A 19,688-nucleotide genomic window follows, 5' to 3' on the forward strand; every position below is an offset into this window, starting at 1 on the left:
ATTTTTTTTCTTTTGCTTTGCTTTAAAAAAATGCGGAGAAGGGAGTTCTGGTACATAAAGATTTGCACATAGATAGAAGAAGCACATATGGTACATTTGTTGTTCCAAAGAAAACAAGACAAGATTTCCGTAAAGCACATCACATTTTAATGTCTCGTTCCAACTCTTTCTACAGCTCTGTCAGGTTGATTAGAAAGCAGACCTTCACAACACACAGACAACAGTGGCAGTAATAGCACACACACTCATTATCAGGAGAACCAATAAGAGAGGGCTGTTCAGACAGGCAGAGAAGTGCCCCGTCTGGGCCGCCCACTATCAGTACTCATTAGAACCAGGTTATATGTTCCTACATTGTCCTCTGTTCTATCATGCCTTTGAACTCAGCTTGACATCAAAGGTTAGGGGGTTCAAGCACAGGGACATTATCTAACATGGAAATGGATATGTATATGTAGATATGTGTGATTTATGTACCTATAAAAGCATGCAACTATACAAAAGAGATACGCCAGGCCCGTGGCCAGACAACAAGGCATTCAGGGGTGAGGAACAAGTCGGAACTGGAATGTTAGTACTGATGGACAGTAAGGTGAGCGGCAAAAGTGTGAGGCAACCGTGAAACTCACAGTGAAGCAAAGACTTTAAAGGAGGAGTCCCAGATGAGGACTGGGGGAAAAGCAGACTGGTTCTTGATCAGCTGAACCATGAATTATAAACTCATAGATGCTGCTTTGCATCTCAAAACTGTGTACATGGAGAAGTGAAAATGTTCAAGTGTGTAAACATGAGGGAACAAGATAAACAGTAAGGTTTTTTTTTTGCATTCATGCTGACCTCATTTGGCTCCTGGGCCTCTGAACACACACGCATATTGATTTCCACAGAGCTCATCCCAGTGATTCGGGCAGTTAAACAGATATTACAACTATGTAATTAAAATGGTAGATACATGACACATATTAACTGACATAAATCAAAACACACACTTCATCTAGCACATCTCTACCAGGGCCAATTGATTAATTCCTCTAAAATTACTTCAAAATTTGTCATCAAATTAAATCAATGAAGCAAATCATTTACAAAGTAAGGTACACAACAGATTTAACATTCATGAAGAAACCCTCCAATGTAACGTAATGTACAATTAAAGGTGCATTCAGTAGTTTGGCGCTAATTTTTAAACATGAAAAAATAAATTGTTTTCGTAAAGTGTCATCTCACATGAGATGAAGACTGTACTCATAAAAGATGTTAATAAAAAGCGTTTTAAGTATGTATATGCTGTACGCTATTAGCATAGTGTTGTTTGGTGATTCAGAGAGTGAAAATTTGACAATAGACACTCTAATTATAATGCTTGAGTGTTGAGAATATTTTAGACTCTGGTTCATGAGTTCTCAATGCCCTCCAGTAACAATCCATCGGAATTTTTAAAAATTGTAACCTAGGTTCGACTTGTTTGCTGAAATCACATCATGTTGGCCAGTTTCACACATGCTCGGAAAACACAAAGGTTTCGAGGCTTCATTAGCAGTGTTTTGAAAGCGCCCATCACTACCTGCATGGCCGAAGAAGCAGAAAAAGTCTGAAGCCAGAAGACAAGACAAAAAAAGCGTGGCATATTACACAAGGTGGAAAGATTTGATGATGGAGAAAATCCTGAGAAGTTATTCAGAAGTTGGTTCTTTTTTGTTGGACAGCTAAGGAAGTTTATTATTCTGTAGAAGACTGCTTGCTAAAACTCACTAGATTGATAAAACTCGAGATGATTGTGCTAGACCACATCAATAGATAACGCCACTGTGATATCAGACTACTGGATGCACCTTTAATGTTACTAGCAATTTTCTGTTATGGAAAAAAACATGGAAATAAAAAGCAAAATAAATTTAAAATAGCACCACATTAAACAATAATGCATCACCCATCTCTTCAACAAAAACTATGCTTTTTGTTTTAACTGAACCATTTGGCATCATAGCTACTTTAAGGGCAATTCCCCGCCAAAAAAATAAAACAATTTCACCTTTTGCCAGAAATGTTAACACCTTTTTTTATCTGAAAAAAGGAGAAGAAAAAAATCTTCAATACTTGGCATGGTAACCTATTAAACTTTTCCTGTCGCCTTGCCACACTTCCCATCATTTCATCGGAATAGCTAAGGAAGGGCGGATACTGTCCTTCCTGTCTTTCCATTCTTGAGCTGTTATGATTGTTGTTTAACTGAGAGAGCTTTGCTTATTCTGACACTAGTTTACACGCATGAGGGCTCTTGCATAGGATTGGCTGCAGCAGTTTTCTAATGTCACATGTTGGAAATGAGCTGTCAATGACCCTTCCTGAATGCTAATGGCAGTGCAGACTGGAATACAATCAAAATACCATTCTGGACACAGCCAGCTTGATACTTCAACAGCTCTTAATGTCAGAACAAGGGCAGGGCTTTTTCAATAATCAAAATGCATATGAGAGATGCGGGTGAAATTAGGACAAGGATAAACTTTATGGTTTTAAATGATGAGAAGGCAACATATGATCCAATGCAAGTTTATATCACGCAGCAGTTTGAAAGTAACCAAGAGAACAACTTACTTCTTACTCTTTTTCTCTATTTCCAACAAATAGAGCACTTCAATTTGGGATAATATATGACAACAAGTTTTTTAGTTAGAACAAAGGAACAATTAAACATGCATAAGCTCTTTGCTGGACAAGTCTAACTGAGAACGACCACTGTAAAGCCTTACTAAATATCAGAGCTTCCTGAGATATCCTCAGCTCACCTGTCCTATATTTCAATATGAAAGAGTGCAATCTACTGGACTCACGGGAGAACAATAAGAAGAAATACAGATTTTCCTTTAAGGAGGGAAAAATGTCGCTGTATCACTCCCTTGTGAGTGTGTGAGGGATTGCAAAGAAAAATTAAAGGGATGCTCTGAGAAAAGAAAGCGCTTTGTAATATTCTTTCATTTGAAGCAAATAGTATTTTGTGAGAATGTAGTCTCAGCGTAAAATACAGTTACGCATGCATTTACAGGAATGTTGGTTCAATAGAGGTTAAGCTGTGACATGCTTTCATTAAGCACAAAATTGTTATAACTCATCCCTATGTTTGTAAAAAAAAAAACAAAAAAAAAAACATAAAAAGCATGCATATAATGCAAGTATAATGGAAGTCTATGGTGGAAGGCATAGGAATAAATTACACATTTTAATAAAGTCTAGCTACAAGAATATACACTACTGTTTAAAAGTTTGGGGTCAGTACATTTAAAAAAAATCTATACTTTTTTTAAGTTTATCAAAAGTAACAGTAAAGATTTTTATAATATATAAAAAAAATCTATTTCAAATAAATGCTGTTCTTTTGAACTTTCTATTCAATAAAGAATAATAATAATAAAAAAGTCCATTTCCACAAAGATATTAAGCACCTTTTCTATCACAGGAATAAATTACATTTTAAAATACATGACAGTTATTTAAAATTGTGATATTACTGTTATACAATATCACTGTTATACTGTATTTTTGCTGCCTTGGTGAACATAAGAGACTTCTTTCAAAAACGTTAAAAAAAATCTTATCGACCCCAAACATTTGAACAGTAGTCCATATGCTCCTGTCATGACCGTGTAAAGCCAGCAAGGATTTACAGAATGATTTAGACAACAGCTCAAGAATAAATTGTAAAAAATAAAAATAAAATACAAACATTTTTTTTTCTTTATAAACTGAGGAATGAGTCAAAACAATGATCTATATTAATCGAGAGCTTAATGTGTATTTAACCGAGACAATTCCTTTAAAACTCCCGTATAATGGTCAATCTGTTGACAATGCTGTCATTTCTAAACAAAGGCGAAGAGCGCTCTGTCAATCCCATGGTTTTATTCCTAGTTTGAGAAAGCCAAAATGATAATAATTGAAATACTTATCACAGCTTCATCAGTAATAAATAGAGCGCAATGCACGATGTTGAAAAAGGGAACTCAAATAAAATAAATATTTCTTTCAAAAACAAATAATGACGTCATATATATTATGTAATTATGTGAGATATTTCATTCCTTTATGGTAGGACTTTAGGATTTAAGAGGCTTGTTGGATACTGATTGGTTCAGTTCAGTTAAAGGGTCTTTAATCTTCAGACTTTTCTCATAGGAGCGCATACGACGTGATTCATTTCAGCCACAATAAAACCAGAAAAAAACTATACGCATAAAATTTAAATGAGGTTAAAGAGTATCAAGGGGAAAGGATCAAGCAATATAGAAAATATAAAACGGGTCAAATCAATTAAAGAAACAACAGCTTCTATCAAAAGATAGTGAATGTTTATTCTTTGCCTTGCCAGTTCTCTCTGTATGTTGTTGCATTTCATCTGTAAAGTCCATGTTTGGAAGGGTGCGTTTAGGCTCACATGATGGTGCAGCACTTGCAGGGTTGTTTCTCCTTGCTCTTGACCTCGGCAGCGCCCCCTTCTGGCTGTCCCGACTCTCCTGCCGCCTCTTCAGCCTTCGGTGGCTCTGCTGGGCTGCCATTAGAGGGTGCCTGATCCTGTATGGTGTCACTGCTGCTGGTGGTCTTGGCATCTCCATCCTCTATGACGACCACCTCGGCCTTCACAGTTGTGCTTTCCTGCCCCAAAACCTTCTTTGTTTCATCCTCGTCCTCCACGCTCTGGTAACCCATGAAAACCATCGTAACTGGGTTCTCCGCACTGGCCCCGCCCACTTCTGTCTGAGGTGTCGCGGGTTTCGGTTCTACACCCGTGATCTCCATTATGGGGGTGGAGCCGGCTGCACTTGGGACTACATCTTTCCCAACCTTCTCCACTTTCTCTGCCTGCCCTCGCTCCAGTCGCGGCGTAGTCTTGCCGCTCTCGCTCATGGTCACCTCATCAGCTTTGTGGAGGAGCTCATCCACCTCTGAAGAGCTGAGCTGGTGAACGCCATTGGTTACTGCGCCGTCCACACTGCGCACTTCATGCACCACTGCATAGAGAAAAATAAGACACATTTCAGTGATACCCTGACTGACTGCCCTATATCTCAAATTGACATGACACCCCCAGAGCAATATCTACCCCCAACATTTGTGGGTCAACGACAAATTTGAGTGTCCAAGTTCAATAAAAAATCAATTAAAAAAATCCTTTATCTCGTTGGTTTCATATGGTTGCCTAATTTAATTAATCATTTAATTTAATGTAATTGACTAATTAAAATTAAAAAAAAAAAAAAATAATAATAATAATAAAAAGAAATGCAGTGATATAAACAAGTAAAAAGTGCTAACATAATTTCCTTTGACCTTGAATATGTGTAATTGTACACAATTCTAATCAATATTTTCCAAAAAAGAATTAAATATACTTTTAAAGATTTGTTTCACAAATATAATTGGGGGGGGGGGCTGCAAACTAAAGGTCAAAATATCTGATATTTAACAATACTTAATAATAAGTTTTCTTTTAGTGAGGCATTAACATCATTCAATTATCAGGACAGTTAAATCATTTGAATATTCCAAAAAAATATATCAGAATTAATTTTAATTTAGAAATTAAAAGCATGTCAAAAAAATGATATGTATAAATGCATTTTTTTAAATGTATTTTTACATGAATGAATCAATTCAAACTAAAGTGAGTGTCATGTCACTGACCCTTAAATCATCTTTCAGATTATAATAACCAGCACTCATGCCTTACTTGACAATGCCTATATGAATCCTTTATAAAGTGCTATAGCAAACATTGCAGCACATTTCCCACATATTAACTGCTGGTTTGCTGTAGTCAGCAATTTATGTATTTATTTATTTTACAAAGGAAGGATTTATAATACTGTGACTTCATTTCTGCAGGAAAACCACTATTTATTCTACCCATTGACGAACGCATGGAAAGCATACTGTGAACAGTTAGTGACTACTGTTAGCATTGTGTGCCAAGTGCACTTCAATTGCTAGAAATGCTCACTTGACTGAGGGGATCAAACACAGGGAAAGAGTGGCAAGCAGTAAACAGAGCAGGAAGCAAGCAGTGCTACTGGTGTTAGCATTAGCAGCTAGCAGCATACAGTACAAACAGATGCAGTAAATTAAGTGTTGTAATCACCTGTAAAACCTTGGAGAATATATTTAATATGTGATTAATTTATAGCTTTATTGTATAACAACACATTTTAACTGGGGAGGGTGAAGTCAGGCTGGAGGCTCGTGGCTAAGCTTGGCAGCAACATGCCCAAAACTAGTAGTCAAGTTGCAGGGTGACCAAATTAGAGTTTAATGAATGCTATGGTCTCTCTCTCTCTTCTCTACCAGGACATATTGATGTGTCAACCAAAATCAGGAGTTTGTGGTAACCCTGCATCTAAAGCCATGCTCAGGTGAACTTATTCCTTTACGAGAAGTGGTCAGCATTTGATGACAAATCCAGTGTGTCACTTTTACAATTTTTTTTTTTCAAGATTCATATGTGCTAGTTGACACTAACTCATCCTCATGTAGTTCCAGACCCATTTGACTCACTTTCTTTGGTGGAACCCAAAAGAGATGTCCAAGCTACTCTTCTCCATACAATAAAAACATTCAGGGGCCATCAAACTCCAAAAAGAACAAAAAAGTACCATAGTTCATATGACTCATGGCTCATTGGAAAAAATGTGCCTGCTTACGTTGGTTGTTGTATTGTGGCAGTTTGGAATTGAAAATGTGTGGTGAGTGGTTCTGAAAGGTTAATGCTCTGTTGTGTTTGAAAATAAACCCTAAACCTAACCAATAGTTTTAATGAAAGCAAACGTGAGATTAAAATGCATTTGCTGAAGCAACCACACCATTTTAACTTGCTGCTATAAGTCTTTGAGGTCTTTTCTCATGACTCATATTTCACAGGACTGGATACCCAAGCGCTTCAGATCGTAAGTGCAGTGCTCTACCAGTCCCGGATGAGCTATTAGCAAATTGACTACATCAGAAAAGCCATACATAAGGAGTTTTATGTGACGCACACATCAAAATGTATGTTTACAGCATGCTCTTAGTGTTTTGATGAACTGTCTTTATTAATAGATAATCTGCCCCTGCAATCATAATTTGTTTGAAAAGGAATAAAAGTAAATTGTATAGGTGCGTTTTTGGAGTTTTGCAAAAATGTATGTATAGAGGCACTTTTTTTCACTGATACTTGTTGCCATCCCAGCTCTTAAATGTCAAACGCCTGTAAATAAATGTAACCCTCATCCTTCCCTCTCACTTTGTAACACATCTTTCCCTCGCAGGTCAAAATAACCCAAAGCCCTAAAATTATACTTTTTTTTTTTTTCCAGAAAGCTTATTTTATTTCATTTGGATAATATTTTTTCTATTTTTTTAATGCAATCTTTTGGGAGATTTTTTGTTCTTTTTTATTTTATTTCCCTTTAAATTACTAGATTTGATCAATAAATAATAAATAAATAGTAATTTAAGCATATTCCTCACATTCTTTCAACTTAAATTCAAAATAACTCATGCATAACCCTTAGCCTGGCTAACGTCAGACCTCTTTCTCATTGAGACGTGGTCTGGGAACCACATGTTCATTTTCTCGTATTTGAGGCGTGGTTTACGATGGCCCAGAGCCGTTTATTGGGCGATACGAATGTCTATCAAATGCACCTGCACGTAGCTCATAGCCAATCGTTTCAATTATACCAGATGACGTATGTAGAGCGACAGAAATTCGACGAGGAAGACGACGAAATAAACTTGCGTTCTAAACTACTTAGAACTATCTAAGGCTGCATCGAAAGGTAACTTCGCGTCTGATGCCATGTTGGATCCATAGATATAAACAAACTGCTTCGGTGTGTCGCATAGACGTCGTCATCGTCTTGCTGCTCCCTCCCCGTTCTGTGATTGGTTCCCTTTTTGAGGGGAAAATCTAGTCCATGGTGTCCAGGCTGCCTAGCAGCGTGAATAAAATCGCGCAGCACGCAAGGCAGCATGGGAAAACCCAGGCTACATAACCCTTTTAATTCAGCTCAAAATATCTTACATTGGGTGTCTTTACCGACCTCTTGTGGGAAAAAAAATAATATAACATGATATTTCATGACTCTTGCCACTAGATGGCCTTATAGCTCTATTTGGAGCAAATGAGCCGTTCCGCTGGGTCCTTAAGTCAGATGCCCCTTCATATTTTTTTGGTGAAGTTTTAGCATTTTTAGTTAGATTTTTTAACATTTTTAGGTTTTTCTGTGTACTGAAGCATTTCTCACATTCCATTAATTCCTAAAGGGGTCAAATTGACCTGCGAGGGAAGGATTTCTTACTTTTTTGGATTCTTTTTTGGATTTTTGGACACAAAAGTCCTCGAATCCATTACATTTTTTGGGGTGTATTCGTGGTTCAAGTGCGACAAAAGTCCTAGGGTCTTGGACCCCTCTGATGAACACAATTCATTTCGGGTCAACATGACCCGAGGGAAGGATGAGTTAAATATACCACTTGGAAATGCCAGGTTTGAGTCAATCATGCTGAATGGAAATGGTTCTCACGTGTCACATGACCCACAACAACACAGCAAACTAAAATATGTGAAAGTTAGAAAAAATTACGAGAGCTACGGAAGAAAGTAAGTCATACGGGTTTGGAACAACACGAGGGTGTATGATGACATTTTTTGTAATAATTTTTGTGTAAAACAACATAAACATCAGGTTTGGTCAAATAAGATAAACTACAACTGATATTTTATGAAACCATGCAGACTTCTCGTAAAGTAGGCATATCTAGCAAAGCCACGCACGCCTGCTCTATCGCCAGCCACCTTTCTGTTCATCCTCATAGACCTTGACCCCCTGCAGCGAGAGGTCTTTGGGGAGCAGTGTGTTAGTGGACAGGACTTTGGTCTTGCCAGTCACCAGGTCCTTCTCAACAGTGATCTCTACGGAGTACATCGCTGCAGTGCCAACGAAAGAACACATTACAATCCTGCAATGATGTGCTGTCACATTCACATGTAGTCATTTAACACACACACACACACACACACACACACACACACACACACACACACACACTTGTTGCGGACCAGTTGCTTTATTCAAACAACCAGTCAAACATGACTTTAAAGCCTGGAACACACCAAGCCGACGGCCAGTTTTTGTGTGTCGACCGACTAAGTTTCCTCAGTGTGTTCTGCACCATCGGCTGAAATTGGTCCTCGTCGGCTTTTTTTCGGCCGATTCGACATGTTGAATCGGCGTCGGGCCGTCGGTGAAAGCGGGAACTATGATTGGCTCTTCAGCTTAGTGAACAAGTCAGTGTACGAGAATAATAGCAAAACAGCAAGCAAAGTCAAAAAAAAGCAAAGGCTGTTCTAATGTTACGTCATCATACCTGAGTGTTCTTTGACGAATATTTCAATATTAACACGAGAGGAGTGGAATAAAGAAAGTGTTTAGCAGGATTGATATTCAAAACGGTAAGCACGCACTGCTTTGTTTATGGTTTGTGTATCTGCAGCCGGCAGCGTTGGTTTCCCTTTTTGAATGACGAATATATACGAATATATCTGCAGAAATAGACAGTAGTCTCATTTACACGCAGGCGCAGAACGTGCATTCTAGCTGACAGTCGGCAGTAGTTCTCTCGGTGTGTTCAAGTGCAGCTTTTTACCCTGACGCGAGGTGACAACACAGTCGGCTTTCATCAGCGCTAGTTCGTGGGCGTCGGCTTGGTGTGTTCCAGGCTTGGTTTTATTTCAGTTAGCCTAATAGCTGGTTTGATTTGCATTGAGAGATGATCTTATGGAAAGTACTCCATGCCAATCTCTAGGTATGGTGAAGGCTATGTGATGATGTGGGGCTATTTTAATTCCAAAGGCCAAGGGAACTTTATCAGGATGCATAGTATCCTGGATCCATGAAGTAACTGGCCTTTAAAAATAAAAATCTGCCTGGCTCTATGGGAATTTAACATAGGGGTGTCCAGACTTATGCACCCTGTATTTTAAGGAAGAACATTTATTTATTTACGATACATTATTCATTCACAAAGAAAATTGGTGTCCTTAAAGGTTGGATTTTTCCTCATTTTTTTAATTAAGGCATTAAGTTCAATTTCCAAAAGATGATTTTTTTTTCCTCTTTTTAGTCAACTTTAGCATGAGTGTCTAAACTTATGCAGAGCACTGTATATATATATGATATTTAATCATCTGTAGAGTTTATATTAAAATTATATAATCAGAACTTAGAAATTCATTACCTGTTGTATATTTTATACAAAATATATAATATTTAAATTATATAAAAAATACTTTTAAATATATATATTTAAAAACTTTTCTTATATTAAAACATTTTCTTTTACATGTATTGTTTTCAATATTTTAAATATAAAAAAAAACAGATACATATAGTATTTAATCATTTGTTGTATTTTTGTTTGTTTAGTTTATTTTTGTAATTCTATCATGGAAAAAAAAATATAAAAGCCACGTTGACCTAATCCTTTATTAGTGTAACTTCCAAAAAAAGCTGTTTCGATTAGATGTTATTCTGCTCACAGACACACACACACACACACACACACACACACACACACACACACACACACACACACACACACACACACACATGCAAACACACATCAACGAAGAGAACAGAGAATCAGAAGACAAGATTAGATGAAATCAGCACAATATTAGTACGTTTTTCAACACTGACAGTAGGACACTATTTGTGAGTTTGAAACCATCACTTGACTGAGGGGAACCATCAACTTTCTGTTTTGAGGTCTAGTCATCTATTTCAGTAAAAAAAACTAAAAAAAACTGTAAATAAACTCAGAGCAGAATTTAGACCTGAAAGTTTTTTTTCTGGCAGGTCTTTAGTTTTTATCAAGAGATCTAAAACAGCACCTTTCAGCTTTTGGTCTGTATCTGACTCTAAAACACTGATTCAGCAATCGGTTTTGAACATATCTAAATTAACCAAGAGGCATTCTAAACAGACACACAAGGTTTTAACAAAGAAACTTTTCTCCAAATTTCTAAATCTGTTTCTAATTAGATATAAGTGCATTTGAATTGGGTAGAAAAAGAAAATTCTAAATATACTATTGGGGTGTATATGCAAGTGTTTCCCTAGACATTTCCCTAGTTCGGCAAAGGCACAGTTAAGGGTCTGAACGGTTTGAGAACCACTGATCTACTGCAATGACATTAATAGGCTAATAGGTCTAAAAGTGTGCTATTTTGAGCCCAGAGAGAACCTTAACTCTTATTTTGTGCCTCTTTCCATCAGTATGTGGTATTTATCTCAGAATTAGAGAGGTAAAGGGTAAAAACAGCAGGAAGAGTGTGTGATCTCTGCGTGAGCTATGGTTGGACCAACACTCACCTGCTCTCATCATGTCAGAGACACCTCCGGATTTCTCCAGACGAGGGCTGACGTGAACTTTGACCTCTAATTAGGGTCATGAATGAGGACAGAGAAGGACAGAGAATGATAAAAAAGGTATAAGAAATAAGAGTGTGGAACAGGAGGGAGAGAGGGAGGATGGGAAGGAGTAGACACAAGACTGACTGCAATGTCCTTTACTCCATTGGATACATGACAAGGATAACTCCAGAAACTGGCCTTTTGGCTGTGTAACTTATAATTAGCTGTTTTTGAGATTTCAAAGAGTGTGGAGAAAGAATTCTGATCAATTGTTGATCATGAAAAGGCATGTTAGAGGTGTTTCTGGTGTCAGAGATGGTGATGTTACCTTTTACACCTTTTACAGAGTCTGTCACAACCTGCAAAAAGAGAGAAAATTAGTTTGATCCAAATGATACATGTTTGTATTAAATATGAAATATCCAAATACAGTCATCTGTCAAATAAATTACTTTGCTATTGTGAAGATAGACTTTTCTGTTTATTACAAGAGTACTTTTTCAGTGTTAAGTGAGTCTAAACCAGAAACATTCAGGTTCGTATCTGTGCTTGCCTTTCCTCTTAAGCCCAATTTCACAAGCTTCGTGACTCATAAATTCATGTCAGATGACAATGAACCCTTTTTTTTTTTTACAGTTGGTTGGTGATGACACTTTCCAATTATCAACATTGCAAATCTAGTAACGTTTTTAATATATATGTATATATATATTTTTTTAATTAATACATATTTATAGCGCTAAATTTTGTCTTATGTTACCTTGGTGTTTCTAATACAATGGCAAATTTGACATCTTTTTTTAAGTTCTGACTGCTGTAATCAATCTCTCGATATTTTTCCCTCTTTTGGAAAGTCAAAGAAATTCTATTATAGATTTTTTTCCTTTAAAAAGCACATTTATCTGAAGACTTATTTGGAAATGTATTCAAATTAACACATAAACTGTAAGCACTAGAGGTCAACATGCACTGGACAGTGACATATATGATGTTCTTAGAGGATATAGACCACAACAGAAAAGTCCAGTCTGAGAAAATAATGTGTTATAGCAGCGTTTCTGCCGTTGCAATGGAATTCCCTCTGAATGCAGAACACTAACATTTCCAGTGAGTGCAAAAGTCAGTCAGCTGTGAATGTTTCGAGCATGCTGCTTGAGTGAGACAGATGTCTGCACTTTAAGCAGTGATGCCCTTAATCAAGATGGCCTTTGTGTAGCCAGACATGAGACGGCCCCCTATTGTGTGTAATGCTTCAATAGAAGCCTTGGTATCCCCTGCTGCCCAGTTTATGGGTTAGAAAGAGTTGCTGGTCAGAACTCACCATTTTCTCTACTGTCATGGTGTTGACTTCCTGTACTGCGTCTGACAGGTTCTCTTTGGTGGATGTTGCAGACAAACCTGTCTCTAGCTCTTCCAGCTCTCTTTCCAGTCTGGGGTCAATAGAGGGAGAGACAGAGGAAAATAAAAGACGTTTTTTAAGTATATTATTTTTTATATAACCAATCCATCTTATTACAGCGGGCATGGGCATTTCTAACTTAATGTGCAAGGCTTCCAGTGTCATTCAATAGCCTGTACAAAAATTGCCTGTTATGCTGCTTGATATTTCAAAGTATGCTATTTGACATCACGTTATTTGAATTTATTACCAGAATTATAAACACACTGCTTTGTAGTGCAAAATAGTTTTACTTTTTACAGCACTTTGTTATTCTTCTAGTTATTTACCTATACGTAGCAGCTAAAGAATCAAAAGTCTTGCACATTCAAAGAAAATAGCTTACTTCTGCGTTGCAAGATGAGGTTTCGGAATGGGAATGGGTTTATCTTTATGTAAGGAAAAACGTAGTTGTTTCTACAATTAATAATATTCATTTTATACTACAGGGCTGTTCAATGCTTGAATCTGATTGGTTGACACACGTTTTAAGGTGTGCAATTATTTTCAGGGAAACGCACGGCTAAAGTAGTTCCAGGCTGATCTTAAATTACATGTTCCATATCACTTCGCCAAATGATTTCAGGTATTTTTAAAAGGTCCATACAGCCTACAACAGCAAAAGAACCAAAACCCACAACGACACTAGCCAAACAAATAAATATAGTATATAGTAAACAATACACTCTTACGAAAAAATGGTTCTAAACAGTACCAAATTAGGGTTCTTCGGCTTGTAACAATAGCAGAACCCACACCAGGGAGAGGGAGGCCTGGGCATCCCTGCTTAGACTGCTGCCCCCGCGACCCGGCCCCGGATAAGCGGAAGAAGATGGATGTATGGATGGAAATTATTAATATTGGTTTGTTTTTTTAGCCCTCTATCTACCTGGTCTTATATCTTGTTGCCTCTATTTGGGTTTTACTTTTTTTTTTTTAAACAGCATGTTCTTGTTCATGTACTTTTATTTTTTATTGACATGGCAGATTGTAGCAAAAATTACAGTGCTCTAATAACAGTTGTTAGCTGAATACATTAATAAATAACAAATGACATTGAACATGATATAGATGTAATGAAGACCAAGTTCCAGTGTCTTTACATCCTTCATTATGTGTGTATTCTAAACAGTTTCTCTCTTCAGATGATGAGGTTATGGTACGGGACAGCATCTGAAATAAACAATTGAGTTTAGAGTTACATTGTGTCTCTTCCATTTGATTATGTAAAAACAATTATGTTCATGAAGGCCAAAATTAGCAAAAATGGACAGAATGAGGCCTTTACCATGTTAAAAGGAAAAAGTGATATAAAGTCATGGTATAGCTTTAATGTTTTTTTTGTGACTGGGTATGTTTAGGCATAAAGTCATACAAAAAAAAAATCAAACATATGGATCATAAATTCCATATCTCTGTTACTTTGTGGAGAAGAGAAGATGATTATCCTTAACTGAACAGAGCTGCTCACACTTGCATGTTCTGTTAAACTAAAAGAGAAAAATACATGATTGTTAGGAAATGATTGTTACAGTTTTATGATTGTTACGACAAGTTATAATTTATAGACAATTTAAGAAAGAAATCATTTACCTGTTGAGAGTATGTTGACAGTCAATGAGGAGGCTTTAACAGTTGCTGATTTGAAAAACAAAAAGGCGGGAATAAAGAACCCTAAAGTCTAACACAAAGAACCATTTCAGCAAATAAAGGGTTCTTCAGGACGATACGGTACTAAATAGAACTGTTACTGTGTGTAAAGAACCTTTAAAGAACTATATAAACAACAAATTATTATTTCCATGTTTTTTGGCCACAAAATTACGTTTTATTACGTATTATGTATTTATTATGGAAAAGCACATCCTCTCTTTCTCCCGCTCCCCCACTCAAACGCACACACAATGTAAATATGTTGTCGGTGCCGCTCTGACGATTTTATCAATAAAATAGTTTAGCAACTTAAAAGCTATGTGACATTTCTCACTAGCAAGGTAATACCAGCGCTGTTCTTGGAGTTCCAATATTAGTAGAGATGCTGCTGACGAACACTGTTGACAGACGCACAGTACTCTAGTAATTCACACATGCTTAATATCTCTCTCTCTCTCTCTCTCTCTCTGTAATAACTGCATTAAACTACTATCAGTGGCTGAAGCCTCTGTTACAAGCTCTAAAATGACTTTTTGGAATTAGCAATGGAGGCTTGGGATTAAATGCTTAAGAAAGTAGTCCTACACACAAGGTGTGTATTATTTTTCTAATAATTTAACGGCCCATTGTCAATTAATCCTTTCTTATTATATATCTGCACCAATTAAAATCTGTTCTCTTTGTTATTTACAATTATGTACACATGTATTAACACATTTTTAGGTTACAGGACAAAACACTTTCACAAAGTTAAAGGATCTGTGGCAATTAAAATCTGTTCAAGGCACACCTTTATGAGAGGGTCTTCCACACCAGGCCTTACTGGAATTGGCTGTTTACTGGCATGATTCACTGGTTGGCATACCAGTTCTGTGCCAGGAGCCCTTGCACCCAGAGCAGAGATTTAATCAGGGAATGGAGATCCAGACTGACTGCTCTGACCCATGCCACTTTTTCACCATTAGAAATAAACTGAGACAAATCACATAAGAAAAATCTTGGCCACTAGATCCATATTACATAGTCCAGGCTGATGGATCCCACATTAGGGACTCTAACAGCAGCTGGACTGAAAAACAGAGGCAGGAGACAGACATCTACTTCTATTTACTAGTCCTTTAATAAAAAGTGTCTCCTTTTATAGTTAAATGCAATTCTTTATTGCACTGGTGTGACTGGTTTACCTAAGAATGGTCTCCTCAAGACCTCTGGTTTTGGCCTCGTCTTCTCGCAACTGTTTTGTGGTCTCGTCTTCTTCCGGTCCTGCAGAGGGCGCACCGTCTAGCAGCCATCTTTCCCTCAGTGCCTTTGACTACAAGAAAATGCACATTTTCTGTAAGCAAGGAATACTCAAATGACAATTTGGCATTTGTCAAAATGTACAATAGGCTATACAACAGAATATACTCTAGGGAACACTGTATCCCATAATGCAAACTTCTCTGAAACAATGTAACAAATTATATAGAAGCTATCATTGCTATTTTTATTTATCCATTGATTTTATTTTTTTCAATTAATACAAATGTTTCCACCAAATGTCATTTTTACTCACATGCGAAATATTAATTTTTATTTTATTCTTTTGAGCGGTCAATTATGGCATTTAATTTAAAAATATGTGAGCATTGATTGCTGCAACTGACCAATCAGAATTCCAAGAGAGCTATGTAACAATGTTGCACATTGTATACGGTTTTTCATTTTTTTTTTTTGTAAATAGTATGCAGTATACAGTGTATAAGTAATCAGTATGCTTGTATTCCATTTTGAACACAGCTAATACACTACTGGGAAAAAAGTCTCCAATTATCAACAAGGCAACATTTATTTAATCAAAAATACAGTAAAAACAATAATATTGTGAAATATTACAATTTAAAATAAATATTTTCTGTGATTTCAAAGCTGAATTGTCAACAGTCATTACTCCATTTATCAGTGTCACATGACCCTTCATTCTAATATGTTGTGCTCAGGTATCAATAAATTATTACGCAGGCACGTGCACACATAGACATCAAAGGGGGCTTGAGCACCTGCCCTTTTTATTCCTGGAGAGAAAGTGCCCTTTTTTCTGGGGTGCTTTTTTTTTTTTTTTTTTTTTTTGAAAAATAATATATATTCCTGTTTGCGCACAGCTTCCCTGTCAAACAAATATATTTATTGAAGAATAGTATATCTAAATATCAGGTCAGGAGTTCTGAAGCGCTCCCTCTCTCTCTCTCTCTCTCGCTTATTACATGGCTACCTACCAAATAAATAAATAATTTGACACAAAATATTGATTTAAAAGGGAGTTTATTGATTTAAACCCGACTGTATTGCTTCCGCTAAAGAAAATAGTGCGCTCTGTCTCTACGGTTAGAATCCTGTGAGTCCATAGCAACGCTCTGTTTTTCATGGCAACGGTCTGTTATATTCCGCACAGCGGTCTGTTATCAAGAAATAACAGACCGCATTCTACATTGGAATTCAACCAAGCCATGTAATAAAATAAGTTAGTAATAAAATAAGCATATATCACCACCAGGTGATATGCTTTAGTTATTTTGTTTATCCTATTTACCTGCATTGCCCTGTCAATTAGATGAAAATGTGCGCATTTTAACTAGTTGACGCCTAATTTGCATACAGAACATCCCCAGTTAATGACTTACATCAAGAGTCTTTCCCCCTGAAATTTAGAAATCTAAATTGGTGAATTTAGAAGAAATCTACAGATGCAAACAGATGGAGGATACACTCTAAAAAATTTAGTAAATCTGAGTAACTGCATCTGGTACATTAATAAATAAAACTGAGTAGAAATAAGTTAACATTAAACATTAAAAATAACAATATTTATAAATTAACTTTTTATTTATGAGTAATTTAACTTTTTTTATTTCCTCTAAACCTTTATAAAATAGTATTCCATACAACCACAAATACATACATGACATTGGCTTTTATTGAATTTTTACTCAATTATTTTGGTAAGTTTAATTCAAACAATCAAGTAAGATTTTCAGAGATTTTATTAAGTTAGTAAAGCTAAATATTTCTGTAATATTTACTAAGCCACAGAATATTTTTTAGAGTGTAGTAGGTTTAAAACAAACTCCATCTAAATGTGGATTTTGAAGGTTTTATTTGATAATGATGATACAGTCCTCCCTCAAATGTGAATGTCAGTCGCCATCAGTTATTGTGTGTGTGTGTGTGTGTGTACATGCATAGCAATAATAATATTAATGTGTTGATTTTAAAGTGTTATGTATTCTGATAACACCAAAATAATTAAAATGATGTAGTGCCTTGTGCAAAAATAAACAAATTATTAGTAAAACATGCCCCTCTGCTTGATGCAGTTATTCTAAATATATACTTGAAACTAGTAGCATAGAAAATGTGTTCAAAACATGCACATTGTGGAATGGTTTCCTTTGCTGCTCTATAAACCTAGTGAATACTAGGAGACCATGGTTTCTGTGTGAACTGATTATTTTGTAGACATCTTTTGAAAATGAAACAATTGCGTGAGTTTGAGGAAGATAAAATTAATTAACTTTTTTAATTAATTTTTTAAAAAGGAAGTCAGAGTTGCGTTAATATATATACTTTTTTGTTTAAAAAAAGAAAAAAAAAATACATAATTATGAGAAGTGCCCTTTATTTCACTTGAGCCCCTGCCCCTCAAAATGTCTGTGCACGTCCCTGTTATTACTGGAGCTCAATGATTAATAATGGTTCTTATTATTATCAATGTTAAATGCTGCTTAATATTTTAGTGGAAACCATGATACAATTTTAATCTAAAAAAATTCAAAAGAACAGCATTTTTTTTTTAATATAAATGTTTTGTAATATTATAAATGTCTTTACAAAATATTACTTACCCCAAACCTTTGAAAGATAGTGTGTTACAGTGATCACAAAAACAGAAAGCAGCAACATTTTCAACATTGATAATAATAAGAAATAGAGCAATGGCTGCTGAATTGTCAAAAAGCTTTGCCATCACAGGAATAAACTACATTTTAAAATATTTTAAAATAGAAAACAGTCTTTAAATTGCAATAACATTTCACATATTACTGTTGTTTAACTGCATTTTGATCGAATCGTTATTGTATATATTCTTTACCAACGCAAACACAGATTTAGGGTAAAGATGGTGTTGTTACAATGAAGTTACAATGTTGCTATAATCGTTTTAACCAATATCCCCCAATACAGGTCTTGACTGGTTTAGAGAAGAAAAAGAAAGAAAAAAAGAAAAATAATAATAATAATAATAAAAAAGCAAGATTTAGTGACTTAGATTTGGAAAGTGATGAACATTATAGAAAACTTCCATGGCAAAAAAAAAAAAAAATAGATAGATAGATAGATAGATAGATAGATAGATAGATAGATAGATAGATAGATAGATAGATAGATAGATAGATAGATAGATAGATAGATAGATAGATAGATAGATAGATAGATAGATAGATAGATAGATAGATAGATAGATAGATAGATAGATAGATAAAAGTGATTCATGCATCAGTTGAACAATGATGATAGTGACACATGACCCAAAAGATTTTGAATTATGTTGTCTCCAGCCTTTGGAGGTCTCCTATGAGAGAAGAGATCCTTACAAACCAAATAGTGCACAGCTCTTGCTCTCAGAGCCTGAATTATTCAGTTAATTGGCACTAAAATCTGAGTGTTGAGCTGGCAAGCTGCCTTGGCACCAAACCACTGCTCTGATTTACTCTCTGAAACTGATCTTACCCTCTTCTTGACTCTTAAAGCCTGATGGTTGCTTATTGGTAAGCATTAAACTATATGCCAATTTGTTTGCCATTCACAAACTGCATAAGATGTCACGTGTATAGGCTGTCCTGTACCCAGCCCATTTCCAGCAACCATTAAAAAAAGATTTCAGCTAAGTACAGTTCCTTCAAAACTTCAGGAATATAGACTGGGTGGGGTAATAATGCTGCTATGCAAACCTTTTACAGTAGCTCATGCAAATCCAAATCCAATCCTTTTTGCTGATTTTAGTATACTGCAGTCCTAGCATCATTTATGTTGATTAGTTCTTTTATTGCAATATATGGATATCTGACAGGCAGTCAAAAAAGAAAAAATCTGAGCATTATGGAAGTGAGTTG

The 19,688-nt window shown here is 35.9% G+C and overlaps 1 protein-coding gene across 3 annotated transcripts in view; it reads right to left on the reverse strand.

Moving 5' to 3' along the window:
* Positions 1-129: 129 nt before the first annotated feature.
* palm1a (paralemmin 1a) overlaps positions 130-19,688 on the reverse strand; it is a 54,429-nt gene continuing 34,870 nt past the window's right edge. Inside the window, exons 4-9 of one of the 3 annotated variants that reach the window (XM_081358444.1) lie at positions 15,723-15,850; positions 12,769-12,877; positions 11,776-11,806; positions 11,406-11,471; positions 8,828-8,959; positions 3,745-5,006 (exon numbers count right to left, since the gene is read on the reverse strand). In XM_081358444.1, coding sequence (XP_081214570.1) covers positions 4,429-5,006; positions 8,828-8,959; positions 11,406-11,471; positions 11,776-11,806; positions 12,769-12,877; positions 15,723-15,850 — 1,044 coding nt within the window. In that variant the 3' untranslated portion in view covers positions 3,745-4,428. Of the gene's footprint in view, positions 5,007-8,827; positions 8,960-11,405; positions 11,472-11,775; positions 11,807-12,768; positions 12,878-15,722; positions 15,851-19,688 lie in introns of all 3 variants that reach the window. The other 2 variants (XM_081358445.1, XM_081358446.1) reach the window with 2 other exon arrangements.

Source organism: Scardinius erythrophthalmus (assembly GCF_964197995.2).
Source record: "Scardinius erythrophthalmus genome assembly, chromosome: 25".
Taxonomy (NCBI): Eukaryota; Metazoa; Chordata; class Actinopteri; order Cypriniformes; family Leuciscidae; genus Scardinius; species Scardinius erythrophthalmus.